Source organism: Tenrec ecaudatus, chromosome 13, assembly GCF_050624435.1.
Source record: "Tenrec ecaudatus isolate mTenEca1 chromosome 13, mTenEca1.hap1, whole genome shotgun sequence".
Taxonomy (NCBI): domain Eukaryota; kingdom Metazoa; phylum Chordata; class Mammalia; order Afrosoricida; family Tenrecidae; genus Tenrec; species Tenrec ecaudatus.
The window spans coordinates 42,104,735-42,122,014 of record NC_134542.1 but is presented as its reverse complement, the minus strand read 5'-3'; the positions used below and the strand labels follow the sequence as shown (position 1 = coordinate 42,122,014).

At 45.6% G+C, this 17,280-nt stretch overlaps 1 protein-coding gene across 3 annotated transcripts in view; it reads right to left on the bottom strand.

The window, feature by feature from the left end:
• ANKRD44 (ankyrin repeat domain 44) overlaps positions 1-17,280 on the bottom strand; it is a 352,825-nt gene that overhangs the window by 121,137 nt on the left and 214,408 nt on the right. For all 3 annotated transcript variants that reach the window (XM_075529200.1, XM_075529203.1, XM_075529202.1), the window contains exons 8-9: positions 16,356-16,568; positions 4,257-4,335 (exon numbers count right to left, since the gene is read on the bottom strand). In XM_075529200.1, coding sequence (XP_075385315.1) covers positions 4,257-4,335; positions 16,356-16,568 — 292 coding nt within the window. The remainder of the gene's footprint in view (positions 1-4,256; positions 4,336-16,355; positions 16,569-17,280) is intronic.

Genomic DNA, 17,280 nt, shown 5'->3' with positions numbered 1-17,280 from the left:
GGTAGGGAAAGAGAAGCATGACAAATATTGAGAAGGGTGTGATACAGGGCCGTGACCAATAATTTTTTGGATTTTTTTTGGTGTGAGGATCACTTCAAAGGTCAATTAGAAACGTCAAACGATAGGCAATTCATTGTCCTCCACATAACCTTTTGCTGTCATTTAACATATATCTCAGACAGGTACCATGACTCAGCGGGGAAAGAAAAAGGAAACCCTGTTTTGTTTTCTATCATTTTATTGGGAGCTCTTACAGATAGTATAACAATCCATAATTCAGTTAGATCCAACATAATTGTACCACCATCAGTTTCAAAACATTTTCTTTCTCCTTGAACTCTTTGACATCAGCTTCTCTTTATTCCCTCCCTCCCCCTCTCTACCTCCCAGGAACCCTTAGTGTTATGTTATGGATTATTTATATATATATATATATATATATATATATATATATATATATATATATATATATATATATATATATATATATATAGTTGCCGTATCTTACACCATCCAAATTTTTATCCGTTCCCCTCGAGTGGGGTTATACAGTCCTCATTGTCATTTCCCCCTCCTCACCTTCCCCCCGCCTCCCCCCGGCTCTTCCCTGACCCTCAAGGTGAGTATTAAACAAGCCATTCTTGTACTGAGGCAAGATTCAAGTAGAGACCCAAAGTCCACCCACACATACAAATACACCTATCTTTATATATTGATACACTTACATGTATACATATTTATATTTATACCTACAGACTGTATATGCTTGTGTATAAGCTGAGTCTTTATAAACACACTTTAAAAGCAGTTTTGTGGCAAAAGTAGGTGCCTCGGCTGATGTTTGGGTCGGCTTATACTCGAGTGTGCACAGTATATAAGTTTTACTTTCTTGGTCTTTCCTCTTGCCCCCCTCTCATGTTTACCTGTTGTTCCCCTCTCACTAACTCCTCTCAGATACATTTCAATTGATCGCACATGACCGGGAACGCTAAAACCACCGCATGGTCAATTGAAGATCCCTAGTTATTCCCGTCCCTGTGGTTATTGGCTCATGGCTCCCCTCCGCCCTCCTCCAGCTCGCCCAGCCCCGCCTAAGCGTCCGTCCTGTAGCTATCTCCTGGAGCTTGCTTATCTTGCCTATCTTCTATAATGGACAGAAACCCTGGTTCAATTTTGAAATATGTTTATATATGAGTGAATATCTATCATCTAAACATCTTTAAGAGGTCTAAAATGCAAATGAAATACCTTTAATATCCATAAGGTGGCGAGTTGAATGTTGGTAGTCAATCATTGGGGAGGAAAAGAAGCATTTGTGAATTTCAGGCCTGCATCCAAAAGGACCAAGGCTGTGGCAAGCTGGAGCATCTCTGAGAGCCTTCTCCACACACAAACAAGCACCATCATCATGCGGACTTGTCTTGGAATGACTGTGTCACAGGTCAGAGATCTCACAATGATTCACCCTAACTACCACTGAACTCTCTTTTCGGGCCCTATTTTTAAAGCTTCGGTGACAAAAAATATCACCTCGGAGCGATTGGAACCAGCCAGGCAGCAGCTAGGGCCACGACTGGATGGACCTGCCAGTGTGGTATTGTCTCTTTGCTGAGTCCCTTGCGCTCCTGTGGGCCAACAACGCAGCCTGGACTACAGACAAGTGATGTCACAGCAGAGGAAGTCTTCGCATACTGACTAAGAAAGAAAAAGCTTCGTTTGGCTTTTACAGAATGTCTTACTTAACAAAGCCATTTTGACAAACAAAGTTTATTATGAAGACCTACCACAGAGAAACACCTAGCAAGCCCAGATACCGGAGCCAACCGAGCATGCCCATGTGGACCCCGCCCTCGGCCGGGAGCACAGAGCAGCTCCTGTCCGGCAGTGAGCCGCTCTGGAGGGCCGAGAGCAGGCCCTGAGGGCGTGAGCCTGGAGAAGGGAGGCTCCTGGTAGCAGCAGGATTTTCCCCAGAAGGAAGCCGACCCACAGGAGCCAAGAAAAGGGCTTCCTCTCCTTTCCCCCAAGGGAGTTTGTTGGGAATGTCAAATGCAAGCACATCTAGTTCTCACATGTGTAATGAGTGCAAGGAGTTGTCAGCCGAGCAAAGAAAACGCCAACTCATCCTTTCACCAGGACAACCGTCTCTTCGAGAAACTAGAATCCAAGTAAAAACAAAACAAGTACCAAAGCCGCGACCACCACCACCCCCCAAAGAATAACAACACAGCACTGTCTTTCCCGAGATCAGGTTTACAGTGTGCATTGGTCTCGGATATTAGATTGGCAGAGTTCCAAAAATGTGCCAGCCATGTATCCCGACACAAGTGACCACTTCTCTGCCTCAGTTTCCCCATAGTTACCAAGTTCCTGGCATGCAGTGAAAACTCTACAAAGTTTAGATGTGTCATCATCTACTCGTATGACAGCCAATATGGTATAGCCACTATGTCCCATCAGTTAGGCCACACTGAGCTCATAAAGATGCCTGGCCAGCCAAGGAGGAAGTAAGTTCTGAAATAAAGCTCCTTGGTCATGGACATGGGCGATAAGCATTGGAGAATCTCTTGCAGGTGCAGGCCCAACTCAAATTCCAGCAAGAAGGCCTGGGGGAGGGCATGGAAGTTTTAAGCCCACAGGAGGGGTTCCTGGGGTGGTCTGAGCAGTCAGCGAAGCATTGTCCTGGGGCTGTGTAAGCCCACTTGCATGACTTAGGGGAGGTGTGTCATGGCCTCGATCTGAGGCCAGTATGTCCTGGCCTACAGCGACAAACCAGTAGGGAGGTGGCATCTATAAGGTGAAAAATTATTCTCTCTCCAGCCTGGTCATTGGGGCTTGAAATTACTTTAACAGGAGACAAAGCTTTCTATTCCACAGAGCTGGGTCCACTGATTAAATTCGCATTTTAAAAGGTGTGTGTGTGTGTGTGTGTGTGTGTGTGTGAAAGAGAGAGAGAAAGAGAGAGAGAGAGATGCCAAGCATCTTCTGGCTTTGTTAGTTTGTAAGGGAATGATATTGTTTCTAAAAAGCATTTGACAAGTATAGTGAGTTAAGGAAAAGGTCTCAAAGGGAGAGACTAGGGAGGCCTCTCCTTTATTGGTCATTAAAGTGGCCCTTTCCACGGAATGCGTGGCAAAGGGGAGCCACGTATTTCAAAATTGAAGGAAGGGGCCACGTGCAGTGAATTTCCATTTGCCTTCCTTGGCTCACTGGCAATTTGTTAGGATTTCTTCTCCCCTATAGCATTGCTGAGATGCTTATAAATTTCCTTCACTTGGCTATTGATATTTTGCTTTCTAAGCAAAATTTTATTGGCTAGTCTTCCATCCAAATGTCAAAAGACTTTCTGGTTCTATGGCTTGAATGCCTAAGCTATTACTCAGTGCCATGAGCAATGCATGTGCAGGTCACCCAACATTTTTATAGATGACAAAGAGAGAGGTCCAGGAAAATAGACTGGCATCACAATTTTGAGAAGTAGAAACGTGGGTCAGCCTAAGACCATTTGGGAACGGCTGAATTGCCCTGAAATGTCAGCATGAAATCAAGCCTAGGCTCGTTTTTCAAATTGTCTCTAGGATTTGCTCACTGAACAAATGTTTCATTGCCAAGGCCACGCCACTCCTATAAGTTGACCGTGGCTCACTATAAGTAATGTGACCCATTCTGTGAAGAGACTCATTCCCTAGGACTGTGGTTCTGGGGACAACCAGAGGGTCTAAGACCCCACACCTTTCTTGTACACCCAGAAAATGACTCGATGATGGGTCTCCCAAGTCTCTGGCGAGCCTGGGCCTTGATGGCCGTGTAGACCACATGCTTATCTTCTTTCCCTCTGCGTCACCGCGACTCTCCCACCTTTGCCCAAGTACCTTTATGAGATTTTACTTGAGGAACGATGGTGCGTTCTAAAATCTAAAAACAACTTCTATTTCCTTTAACTTTTGACATTCCAGAGAAAAGAGCACAAGATATTAAGTCGTATGTTTACCGCTCCTGGTTTCCAAACTCACAGGTTCTTTGCCTGGCTGTGAGCTCTCTGTGACACACAAAGGCGTCCTAGCCCAACGGCTCTGATGGCGGGGGCTGCCAGAAATGAGGAAGAGCCTTCAGCAAAGGAGGTGAAAGGATGCTGCAAAATGCCTTGATTTCTAAGACCCTGAAACAGCGTCATTTTTACCACTCCGATGACTGACAGTCAAACTCAGCCAAGTCGGGGAACTGTTCAAACAACGGCCCTGCTGGAGATGCTCTCTTACCGTTCTGGATGAGGGTTTGTGACCGTGTGAACCTTCCATGGACAGCTGTCATGTGCAGGGGACTTTTGCCATCTTTGCTCTAAAGGAAAAAAGAGCGAGAGAGAAGCAATGGAGGATGGAATGAGCCGGGGACCAAATCTGAAACGCCGCCCTCAATGCCCAGAAAGCACCCATGTGAACTTTTTTAAGTATGATAAAAAGGGGAGGGAGGGGAAAAAGAGGAGCCGATACCAAGGACTCAAATTGAAAGTAAATGTTTAGAAAATGATGATGATAACATATGTAAAAATACGCTTCACATAATTGATGTATGGAGTGTGATAAGAGCTGTAAGAGCCCCAATAAGATGATCTTTTAAGAAATATGATAAAAATCTATAGTGTGTAGTGTAGCAACAATGAAACATACAACTTTCCTCTGGTTCTTAAATGCTTCCCCCCACCCCCGCCCACTATCATGATCCCAATTCTACCTTACAAATCCAGCTAGACCGGAGGATGTACACTGGTACAGACAAGAACTAGAAAAACAGGGAATACAGGACAGATGATCCCTTCAGGACCAGTGGTGAGAGTGGCGATACCAGGAGAGTGGAGGGCAGGTGGGTTGGAAAGGGGGAACCGATTACAAGGCTGTATATATAACCTCTTCCTCAGGGGACAGACAACAGAAAAGTAGGTGAAGGGAGACATGGGACAGTGTAAGATATGACAAAATAATAATAATTTATAAATTATCAAGGGTTCATGAGGTGGGGGTGGAAAGGGAGGGGGAAAATAAGGAGCTGATACCAAGGGCTCAGGTAGAAAGCAAATATTTTGAGAATGATGATGAAAACAAATGTACAAAAGTGCTTGCACAATGTATGTATGTATTGTGATAAGAGTTGTACGAGCCTCCAATAAAATGATTTTTAAAAAGGGAAAAAAACAATAGGTGTAGTATCCAAGGGGGCTTCAAAAAATTCCTTTATGTTTTCATTCCAATTTCCCCACCAACGTTTGAAGCCCCTTTGTATATACTCTCAAAAGCAAAGGCATGGTGTATATATAACCTCTCAAAATATCGCTTAACATCTCCCGGAGAAGTGAAAATGTGAGAAGAACTGGACATTTCTACCTGCACTGACAAATTTTACCCTAGTGACATCATCCTCCATGAGCCCTGCCCTCTCCTGTGATCTATGTGCCGATGAAGAAGGCTTTCTTGCAGGTCATATTTTCAGGCTTTGTCTACTGTACACAAGAAAGACACATGATGTGTTAAGTTTCATGGCCCCGAGTGACCTGAGATTGGCCAAACTGCCATAGATCACTGCAAGTCCCAACAGATGACCTGGAACTTACAAGTGCCTCACGCTCGTTCCACAGAAAACGAGTCAGATTGTCTCACAAGAGAGCCTCTGGTTTTATGGACTTTCTTAGAAGTCAGAGGTCTGAGGCATGCAAATCATTCAGCAAATTGCTGTTTTCACATGTTTAAAAAATGCTCATAAACATAACGTATTCTCAAAGTGGGCCCACCCAAAGAAACTTTTACCAAATATATTTCCAGCAAAGAGACTGTTTTCTTTCATTCAAGTATTATTATTTCTTTTTAATCCACGATACTTTTTAAAAAATTCACCATGGAAAAAAGCCATTCAAATAAATATTTCTCAGACTGAAACTAAAAACTATCTGCTTCTGAATCACTCAAGATTCACTTTAGAAATAGGAATTCCTACACCTTCACGCAGATCTAGAAGCCCTGATGGCACAATGGGTTACACATTGGGCCGCTAACCACAAGGTCAGCAGTTTGAAATCACCAGCCCCATCGTAGGAGCAAAAGGAGGCTTTCTACTCCTGTAAGGGATTTGTCTTGACATCCACAGGGGCAGTTCTACTCAGTTCTCTAGAGCTGCTGTGAGTTGGAATCTAGTTGATGGTAAAGAGTTTTGGCTTTTTTTTTTCCCTTTGGTGAACCCAAACCTCCTGAATCAGAACTCAAGCAAGGGATCCCCATTTCTAATAATCACTGTACGCTCAGATCTAAGACCCACTGTGGGAGACGTGTCGGAGTCCCAGTGGAGTATTGGATGATGTGTTGGGCTGCTAATTGCAAGTTCAACAGTCTGAACCCACCGCTCTCTGCACACGAAAGATAAAGCTTTCGTCTCCATTAAGATTGACAGCCGCCTCAACCTAAAAAAGCAGTTTGACTCTGTCCTCCAGGGTCATGATGAGTCAGACTGGACTGGACAGCAGTGAGTTTTTGAGAGCTTTAGACTTTGGGCATCCATAACTTAGAAAACCACCGGGCTCTCCCCTGTGAGGTCCATTCCTCACTAAGAGAGAAAGAAAGTGTGTGCAGTCTGTGTGGAGGGAAGAGATAATCAGTGTGGTAACCCCATCTTCATTAGAAAAAGAATATTATAGTTAAAAGAGTTCTTGAAGCAACAAAGCCCACATAGAAGAAGCACACCAGCCTGTGTGATCACGAGGTGCTGAAGGGATCAGTTATCAGGCATCAAAGAACAAAAAATTCGTATCATTGTGTGCGCACCTCCCTGATACGATCGCTGAAGACAAATGGATGCATAAGCAAATGTGGCGAAGAAGGCTGATGGTGCCGAGCAATCAAAAGATATAGCGTCTTGGGGTCTTAAAGGCTTGAAGGTAAACAAGTGGCCATCTAACTCAGAAGCAACAAAGCCCACACGAAAGAAGCACGCCAGCCTGTGTGATCATGAGGTATCAAAGGGATCAGGTATCATCAGAACACAAAATCATATCATAGTGAATGAGTGGGGGAGTGCAGGGTAGAGTCCCAAAGCCCATTTGTAGGCAACTGGACATCCTCCTCTGGGAGGAGACGAGCCAGTCAGGGTGTGATGTATCAATGATGAAACACACAACTTTCCTCTAGTTCCTAAATGCTTCCTCCTTCCCCTCTATCATGATCCCAATACTACCTTGCAAGTCTGGCTAGACCACAGGATGTACACTGGCACAGATAGGAACTGGAAACACAGGGAATCCAGGGCGGATGATCCCTTCAGGACCAGTGGTGTGAGTGGCGATACTGGGAGGGTGGAAGGGGCATGGGTTGGAAAGGGGGAACCGATTACAAGGATCTACATGGGACCTCCTGCCTGGGGAATGGACAAGAGAAAAGTAGGTGAAGGGAGACGTCGGACAGGGAAAGATATGACAAAATAATAATTTATAAATTATCAAGGGTTCATGAGGGAAGGGGGAGCAGGGAGGGAGGAGGAAAATGAGGAGTTGATGCCAGAGGCTTAAGTGGAGAGCAAATGTTTTGAGACTTATGAGGGCAATGAATGTACAAATGTGCTTTATACAATTGACGTATGTATGGTTTGTGATAAGAGTTGTATGAGCCCCTAATAAAATGATTTTTTAAAAGTTCTTGAGGAGATGGGAAAAAAATTAGTAAAATCTTTTCTACATGTTAAAGACTATAGCCTGTCAGAAAGTATTGAGAGGCGAGGATGGGTGTCAGCAGGAATATTTACTATAAATGGTATTTTTTAGAGGAAAAGGATCAGCAGTCGAGAACAGGAAGCTGAGGATCGGAGACCACGAGACTCACAGAGGGAGAGTTCCTGGAGTTACGGGATTCCAGAGCGTGGTCTTGGCTGCCAGATTCTAGACAAGTTTAAGGGCTGAGGAGCTTGGGAGCTACTCTGAACAAAGGTTTAAAACATGCCACCTCCCATCGGAAGTGATGACAGCCCAAAGCTTTAAGAAAGCATAAATTATATAGTTGGCATCAACTTGTCTGTAGGTGGTGCTATTTCGTTAAATTCTGTTCCTGTATGGTCTCAAATTAATATGAAAATAAAAGGGATTAGAATTTGGCTAAATATAACTATAACTACTTCAGTCTTTAGTTAATATCTTTCTGGCTATTTAACTAAGCACTTTTCCACATCTGGAAAAGAGCTTGAAGGAAAAATGACCTACCTAATTCAAAAACAAGCCCACACCATTGAGGTAGAGTCCACTCTGACTCATAGGGACTCCAAAGGACAGAGGAGAACTGAGAACTGCCCCATAGTGTTCCCAGACTATAAATCTGTATGAAAGTCAATGGTCAGCTCTTTCTTCCATAAGTGACAGGTGGATTTGAACCATTGATGTTTTCGTTAACAGCCATGCATTTGACCATGGCCTTGCCAGAGCTTCTTCTCATCTGACAGTGACTACAGAAACGTCAAGGCACAAATAACTTGTGTCTCGTGTATAGCTTGTAAATGGGTCACCCCTATCTAGGACTGCAAACATCATAACTTTCCTCTCCCTTACAGTGTGCATGCCTTTGGTCAAGGGGTAAATAAAACTGGCTAAAGATTCATACAGATGATTTCATCTGACATGCTTGAGACATGTTATCCGGAAGGGCCAATTCTTGGATTCGGTTATGAGGCTTTAGTAGAAAGTCACTGAAAACGAAGAAGTCCCTCAAGGCGATGGATTGACACGGTGGCTGCGGTCATGGACTCAAACAAAGCCATGGTTGTGAGAATGCACAGGCTGGCCAAGGGTTTGTTCTGGGGTTCGCAAGGTTGCTAAGAGTTGAAGCCAACTCTACAGCACCGAATAACAGGAACAACAGAATTAGGTAAGAGACCTGCCTGGTGTCGCAGGAGTTAACAGGTCAGCTACTAACCCAACGGTCGGTGATTTGAACTCACCAGCTACTCGACAGAAAAAGACGTGCAGTCTGCTTCCATATATTTGGCAGTCTTAAAACCCTATGGGGCAGTTCTGTTCGTCCCTATAGGTGCATTATGAGTTGGAATCGTCACCACGGCAACAGGGAAGGGAGACAGGTACAATGCAATGATGGGCTGATAGTCAGTGGTCAGGTTAGGTAGCCAGAATAGGGATCAGGTTGTCTACTGGGCATGCTCCAAATTCAGGCTCCAAGCCAGGGAGGGGCAGAACACCTAGGTGGGTGGTACACCTGGAGTGGCCCCATCTAGACCAGGTGGGCTTAATTCAGCCAATGGGATCAACCAGCACCATCGACCACACCTCCCAGCGGAGGACCCTGGAAAGCCAGGCACTTTGAGCCCACAGCCCTCTTTTCCAGCTGCTCCTAGGGCAGGCTGCGGGTTTCCCTGTCCTCAGGTCTCCACGTGTGGGTGAGAAGTGCCCTGAGGGTGTCTGTGTAAACCTGAAACTTCTTCTATCCCTTCTAAAACTCACTTGGGTCACCATCCAGGCTTTGGAGTTAATTCTGTCTTGCGCGAAGCCAAGGACTGAAGTATCACTAATCCGAGAACCTGAACTCTCCTGCTTCAGATCAATCCATGTGGGGCTATGCCTGGGTATATCCATGGCTGAGTCCAGGCCTTACCTTCGCTTAAGGAGAGTGTCGGCAGGAAGTGACAGTTGCTGTTGTTAGTTGCCATCGAGTTGGTTCGACCCACAGGGACCCTAAGCCCAACAGAAGGAAACCTGCCTGGTTCCATTCTCACAATTGTTCCTATGCCTGAGCCCTTGATTGTGGCCACTGTGGGTGTCACTCCATCTCGTTGAAGACATTCCTCTTTCGGGCTACCCCTCTACTTTCCCAAGCATGATGCCCTCTTCCAGGGACTGCTCCTGTGGGAGGCAGAAGGGTTTTTTCCCAGGTTGTTCTCCATATTGTATGCCGGGCCTAGGACACTGCTTGCTACCCTGTTTCCCTGAAAGTAAGACATCCCCTGAAAATAAGACCTACTTACAGTTTTGCCTCTTGCTGAAAATAAGGCCCCCCAAAAGCTACCATAACTCTGGACTGGACTGTAGCGGCGGGCATCGCTGCACAGCTCACTGTTGGCCGCAGCGCAGCCGGAGCAGACAGGAAGTGCGAGGTCTCTTTTAATAAAACAATAAACAATAAATGTGTACCGTATTCTTCTTCATGGAAAAATAAGACATCCCCTGAAAACAAGATATAGTGCATCTTTGGGAGCAAAAATTAATATAAGACACTGTCTTATTTTCAGAGAAACAGGGTAGCACATGTTAAATGACTGTACATTGGGGAAGTCAGCTGCTTAGAGGTTATCTCTGTGAGGGTATCAGCCATCTAGAACAATCAGACTCTACGGTCTGTCCCACCCTAAGTAGGACCCATTCCCTGCTGATAAGGATAGTGGATTATCTCCCTGAAGGAGAGCCCAGAGACAAGGTCAAGCCAACTCAAGGAGGACCAAAGTTAGGCTGCCATCTTGAATCTAGGATCTGCCATCTTGTCACATGTGTACCCTTAGTACCCCCTCTTCCAATCGTGTGTACCCCCTAGCTTGTCCCCCTCCAGTTGATGTATGCCAATTGTACAGCCTCTTCCAGTTACAATGTAACCAGGGGGGCTTGCTCATCCCCTAAAGTGTATCTAGGCCGTGACTAGAAACATGCTCTCTCCTCCCTCTCTCTGCGAGGCCTAGGCTGCTGAGATCACGGCCGTCCTGGAAACGAGCACTTGCATGCCTTATATTGTCTGGTGTCTCTAGTTTTACCCCTCAATTACACAACCGCCCTTGGACCGGTTCGATTGGGGGGGCTGGTACCCCACATGGTCCCCCACATGATAACATGGTCAAAGTATGCCAGATGAAGTCTGCCATCCCTACTTCTAAGTGATGATAGAGAATAGGAGGCCTTCAGAGTATTGGGCCAGCCCTTTGGGGACAGCCTTGTTTACAGGGGACGGGTGGAAAGGAAGCTTGTTCTTTCAAAAAAGCCATTAAAACCAATGAAGGGCAAAAGGATGTCACTCGCATTTTCCACTTGGCCTTTAAATGTTCGAATTCAGAATATTCAGGTTGAGACTGGGACCTACTGAGTTTCATTATCTGCTTGAGAAACTGAGCGTCCAGGGAGACTTGTCTTGCTCTGCTGTTCCTAAGACCTTGGACAAAGATAAAACAAGCCCGATTCCTTGCATTTTAGAAAAAGAGGCTAGGATCAATTCTTCTACAGAGCCAAAGTTTTGCTTTCATCCTTATTTTGCCTTAATTTGCAATCTCCTCTCAATTTCATGATATATTTTTCTATGAGATTTAGGGCTTGGGAGGTGTTGTTTTTGAGAACAAATTTAATTTAGCAAAAAAGCTTTTCTACTGATTTATGGCCGTACCAAAAAATAAGGATTTTGAATATTTTGTGACAAATAATGGTAATATTTCAGGGCAGAATTTGGCATTGTCCAAAGAAGCCGAATTTTCAGACTTAAAGAGGGTTTCGTTTTCCTTGACCACTCTTCTCCGCAGAAATGCACTCATTCCTTTACGCACTCTACCACACCCCACAAACCTTCCCTGAAGGCACACTCCTCGTCGCTATTCCCGGGAACTGCAGAGCACTGCACTTCTTTGCCACTGCCAAGCCTCGAATCGTGCAGCTCCATGACTGTGGAAGGGCAATACAACCACGGGGAGCGACGCCGAAACTGCCCCAGGTGGTCTGCTGCCAGAGCCCTCATTGGAGGGCCCTCATTCAATTTAGATGGAAGAACCATTTCAAAACCTAGTTGGAGCGGGAAAGTCGTACATAATATATTTCCGTATTTGCTTTTGTTTCTAAAAGCCAGTAAAGGTACAAAGATGGCTTAGATGTTCATTTCTCTCCTTTGAACATTTCTTCATCGAAGTTCCAAGTGGCACATCCCATTGCTCTAGCCCATTCTAGCCCTCACCCTCAGCAGTGTGACCTAGTCTCTACTTCGGTTCTGTACACATAAAGAGGAAAGCTCATCCACTTCAGCAGAGAGGTCCTAGGCTTCACTTCCAGATGCTCTGGGTAAATGATCTAAGGGCCAGTGGACAGAAGAGAATTGAGACCATGGCAGGCACAGGTTAGAGACCAGGAAGCAGACAATCTGGTCATAGTAACTTCTGAGTCTTTCTAAGATGTATCCAACATGGCTATATGTTTAGTGTCTCATTTATCACTGACTTTAAATGTTTGTAAAAAGAATCTAGAGCTGCTACGAAACTACAATGAGATCGGTAATCCCTAAAACCAAACCCACTGCAATCTAAGCAATGCCGACTCAAAGCGAGTATCTATAGAGTTTCGGAGGTGGTAAATCTTAATGAGGGCTGATGGCTTTATTTGAAGTAGATGGTGGGTTTGAACTGCTGACCTTGTAACTAGTAGTCCAATGCTTACCTGATAGCCACTTGAGGGCTATAATAGAGACAAAGAACCTGTTGGGAACATCTCAGGCTCTTCCTAGTTGCAAATTACAAGGGAGACTTCAGTGAATCATTTTATACACTATTGTTTTAGGACAGAGAAACTACTCTTACAAAGAACAAGGCATGGCCTTGGTCAATGTAAGCAAAATAAGGGACTGCAAAATGTGTGCATAGCACACATCACACTTCCTCTTTCCATCCACCTGAAACTCCTGAAGACATCACTTTCAGTGTTTTATGAGAATAGAGTGGGTTTGGGCTACATTGCAATATACTATTTCCCCCCAACTTTGGAAAAATCTAAACACAAATTATCTTCCCATCTATAAACACATTTTCAAAATCCAAGGAGCAATGTGGTACAGAGAGATAACAACTTCACTTGGGAAGCTGCCTCTGGAGTCAAGCAGAGCGGCTCCCTGGAGCTGTCAGATGACCAGTATGTCCGGAGTGCATCTGGAATAACTGACAATGCAGGGAGACTGAGGAAGGAGGCTGGATCTGCTTCAAAACCTCATTTAAACTGACGGGGTAATACATAAACCCGTCTCAGGACTTACATGGGGTTGCTTGCATTCTATTCCTGATTAGTGGTCTAAAGGGGGGAAATATTAAAATTATATAACTACATTTTTCAAGTTCACTTAGTAGGGCGGAACAGAAAGCTGCATAACTGGTGGAGCTGCTCATCTAATCTTAACTGTCCAACAGACTCATTTAACTGGAAGAAGTAGGCAGATGTATCCGAAAGTGGCCTGACACTTTATGTTTCAAGTACTCTGAAGTCATCAGTCAGTATGTTTGCAAGGGTCAGAGAGAACAGGAGATACCCCCCTAATAATTATGTGTAGGTTATTGAGGAGCGCTTTCTTTTTCAGCCTCAGTGACGTTCCTTCCTTGGAATAATTCAGGGGACATCTATCGGACATCAGGATTGCAAACTCCAACAAATCTTGGAGACATTGGTGGTTTGGCAACCTGTGGTGAAGTAGTCTCTTAATATTGCCCTTCTAACGACTGCTCTAACTCCCGCCAAATGATTGGGTGAGACCATGCAAATAAGATGCAGAGGACACTCCAACTCAAAGATGGGTCAGTTTAGAACGAGAACCTCAGGGCCAGCAAGGAAGAAGAGCCGACTGTGGAGCACGTTTGAGATGCCTGCCTAATGGCTGAGACCAGAGGCACCAGAGGCCACGGCAGTCTATCTGACAGAGGAGTGGAGTCACATCAAGGCAGAGCCGAGGGGTTTCACGCTGAGACCAACAGACAGGGAGGTGGAGCAGCAGGCAGGTTGCCCGGCTCGCACAGGCAGAAGCCACAGGGCCACATGACTGAGAGGCTGTGGACCAGGAGACCTGGCTGCTGGCTGAGAAGAGGTTCTGCTGTGGACCAAAGATTGTATCCTGATACTGAATGTCAACCCATTTAATAAACCCACCATCATAAGTGTGGTCTGGGAATTCTGTGTGGCCATTACAACCGATTTTCCAACCCAGCAGAGAAGTCGGGTGCTCTGTTGATTTCAGAAGAGGGTGAAAGAGGATCGAAGGGTGGAGGCATGTCCGATCTCTGTTTTGGCAGCGGTCCTTGGACTGGTGTGGAGTCTCCTTTTCCCTTATGCAGTCAAGGAAGGTCAGATGGGTCCCCTTTACTCATGCCCTGTTTGCCTACCACCCCTCACCATCATCCCCTGAGGCTTCGATCCACTTAGTGATCCTTTTCTCACCTGGGGACATAGTTCCGTGGCTTCCTGTTTGCATCTTGCCATTGGAGCTTTCACAAGATGGGGAGCTCTGAAATTCTCTTCATCTATCTTACTTTCCATTTCTGCTTGCTTTCTACTTTCAAGGAGACCCTGCTCTTCCCTAGTCTGCTATCTTGTCTGCCTGGTCTTCTTTCACCCCATTCTCTGGCTCTTTCTTCTCCCCATCCTGGCCTAAAGGATCCTCTGCTCCCCTTTCTACGCATGCACCCCCTTCCCTCCTCTCTCCTTGAGTGACCCCATCCTTTCCTCCCAGTGTCAACTATTAGAAAGAGGCAACCAATGTTCTTTCCCTCTGTTCTCTACCATTCTCTCAGGCGACAGCATCACGTTCTCCATCGCTCATTTTCTCAAATTGGCTAAACCAAAGGCTTAATATCAAATTCTCAAACACTAAGCTCACCTGGAAAAACAAATAAACAAACAAACAAACAAAACTACGCTTATTTGTTTTACCTTGTAAGCCTACACTTCTCCTGACATTCCTCCTAATAAAAACATCAGGTATCAAGTGCTTATCATATGGAAGACTCTGTGCTAACGTAATGTATACGTGATATTTAATCCTATTGTTTCTCCAGGCTTAGATAAACAAACTAGGATGTAGAGGTTATTTATAGCCATATAAAAGTCAAGGGTAGGGCTGGAATTTAGACAGGCTAGCCCAGAGCTGAAGGCTCCACCCTTCTTAGGCTAGTCCTTGTACTCCCCAAGCCCTGCTGCTTTTCTCCCCATAAATTCTCTCCCCTGCAGGCTCCTCCCCACTCTCTTATCACTGTTACTTTTGATCTGGATCAGTTTTACCTAATAACTTTATCCTTTACTCAAAAACCCTCGGTGGCACAATGGTTGAGTGCGCACGGGTTAGATGAGATGTTGGTGGCTGAAATCCACCAATGGCTCTATGGGAAAAAAGACTGGGTGATGCGCTCCCGTGAGGATCAGTCTAGGAAACCCGATGAGGAAGTTCTGGTTTCTCCTAGAGCAGTGTTTCTCAACCTCCCTAATGCTGCAACCCTTTAATACAGTTCCTCATGCTGTGGTGACCCCCCCAACCATAAAATTATTTTCATTGCTACCTCATAACTGTCATTTTGCTATTGTTATTAATTGGGAGACCCCTGTGAAACGGTCATTCAATCCCCAAAGGGGTCGCGACCCACAGGTTGAGACCCACCATCCTAGAGGGTCACTGTGAATCAGACAACAGCAATCTGCTGGGTTCTTAACATCTAGATTTTGTTTTTTCCAAAGTGAAAACAGCTTATTTCTCCTGCAGGCATAAAAAGAATGCATGTTCCTTGCTTCAAATACAGACTATCCATCCATCCATTCACTCGTCTGTCTACACACACACACACACAGACTTCAAAAAGGTCCTGGGAAGTGTGACTTAAGAGATAATGGAGGGAGGAGCGGGGAGGGAGGGGGAAAAAGAGGACCTGATGCAAAGGGCTTAAGTGGAGAGCAAATGCTTTGAAAATGATTAGGGCAAAGAATGTACAGATGTGCTTTATACAATTGATGTATGTATAATGTATGGATTGTGATAAGAGTTGTATGAGCCCCTAATAAAATGTAAAAAAAAAGAAAAGAAAATGATTAGGGCAAAGAATGTACAGATGTGTTTTATACAATTGATGTATGTATACGTATGGATTGTGATAAGAGTTGTATGAGCCCCTAATAAAATGTTTTTTAAAAAGAGAGATAATGGAGTTTCAGTGCAGACTTTTTGGAGCTCATATGTACATATATGTAAACCAAATCATGCGACCTTTACAGCATGAATCTAAGCCTTACCTCCACCCTCCCGCCTTCATCGCCTCTGAATTCTCAGCATTCTGCCCTATGAGCTCGGCAGTCGCTTCAGTCAGCATCCTAGAGCCCCAGCATCGGCCCAGAACACCGACTAAGCCATGGAGCGCTCTCACTGCCCTCTAGCAGGTGCTGCCCAAAGGGGAGCTGTCCCGCAGCCATTGGTCCACAGGCCCCTGACAAAGCTGTGGGCGTCAGTCTCTAGGTTACCATTCATGAAACATGATGACATTTCCAGCCGTTGATCTGGCACACACCAAGGCTCCATGCAAAGGCATGTAGCGGAGAGACCGCTAGAGATGACAGAGTCTGATACCTGAATGTTAACATCTGCCCCGTTGTTGACCAGCAGTTCAAGGCACAGAGCACCGTGGGTGGAGGCAGCAGCAAAGTGCAAAGGGGTGAACCCGCTGCTGTTGGGCTGGTTCACGTTAGCACCGTAGTCAATCAGCTCGTTAACTACAGAATCCTGGCCATTGTAGCAGGCGACATGGAGGGCGGTGTTTCCATAGACGTTGATTTCGTCAATCTGCAAATGAATCCAACGCAAAACAATGAAGATCATGGGAAGCCAATTTACTCCATTTTTAATTTTCCTTCCTTCCTCTTCAGGAACAGCTAGGGAGGCATGTCCAACACCAGCTTAATTAGGCAGGCTCTCTCTGTGGCTGCCCTCCCCAGGCAAAGACCAGCAAGAAATGGCTGGAACAAAAGTGAACCCGAGAGGGATAGTTGAGATCTCAGCTGGTGGAGAATCATTTTAAGACTAAGGAAGAGATAAGGGACAAAGGCAAAGCTGCTTCCAAGGGTCAGAAAAGAACTGAGTCCACAGGAGGGGAAGAGGCCCCAGACTCCGGAGCTGAGGGCACAGGCCCTGGAGTGAGAAGCGGTGGTTGTGCCCGGCGGGCACTGTGTAGCCTAGCCACAGAATGATGCGCAGAAGCCACTTTGGTTTGGTCTGTAGTCTTTCTTTCAGGCTGCAGAGCCCCTTGAGGTTGCTGGCACATGGCTCTCTACTGACGCCCCAGCTACGAGGTTTTCCCCACCACCGTCTCAGCAGCAGAGCTATGTGGTCTTCCATGGGTCCTGGGACCCGGCTGGGCCGGATCCTCCCACTGAGGTGGTTCTGCCTGTTTTCCCACTTTTTCTGAATTTGAAAGTGAATGGGATCAGGTGACCTTAACTGGGCCCTCTCATCTCTCTCTCTCTCTCTCTCTCTCTCTCTCTCTCTCTCTCACACA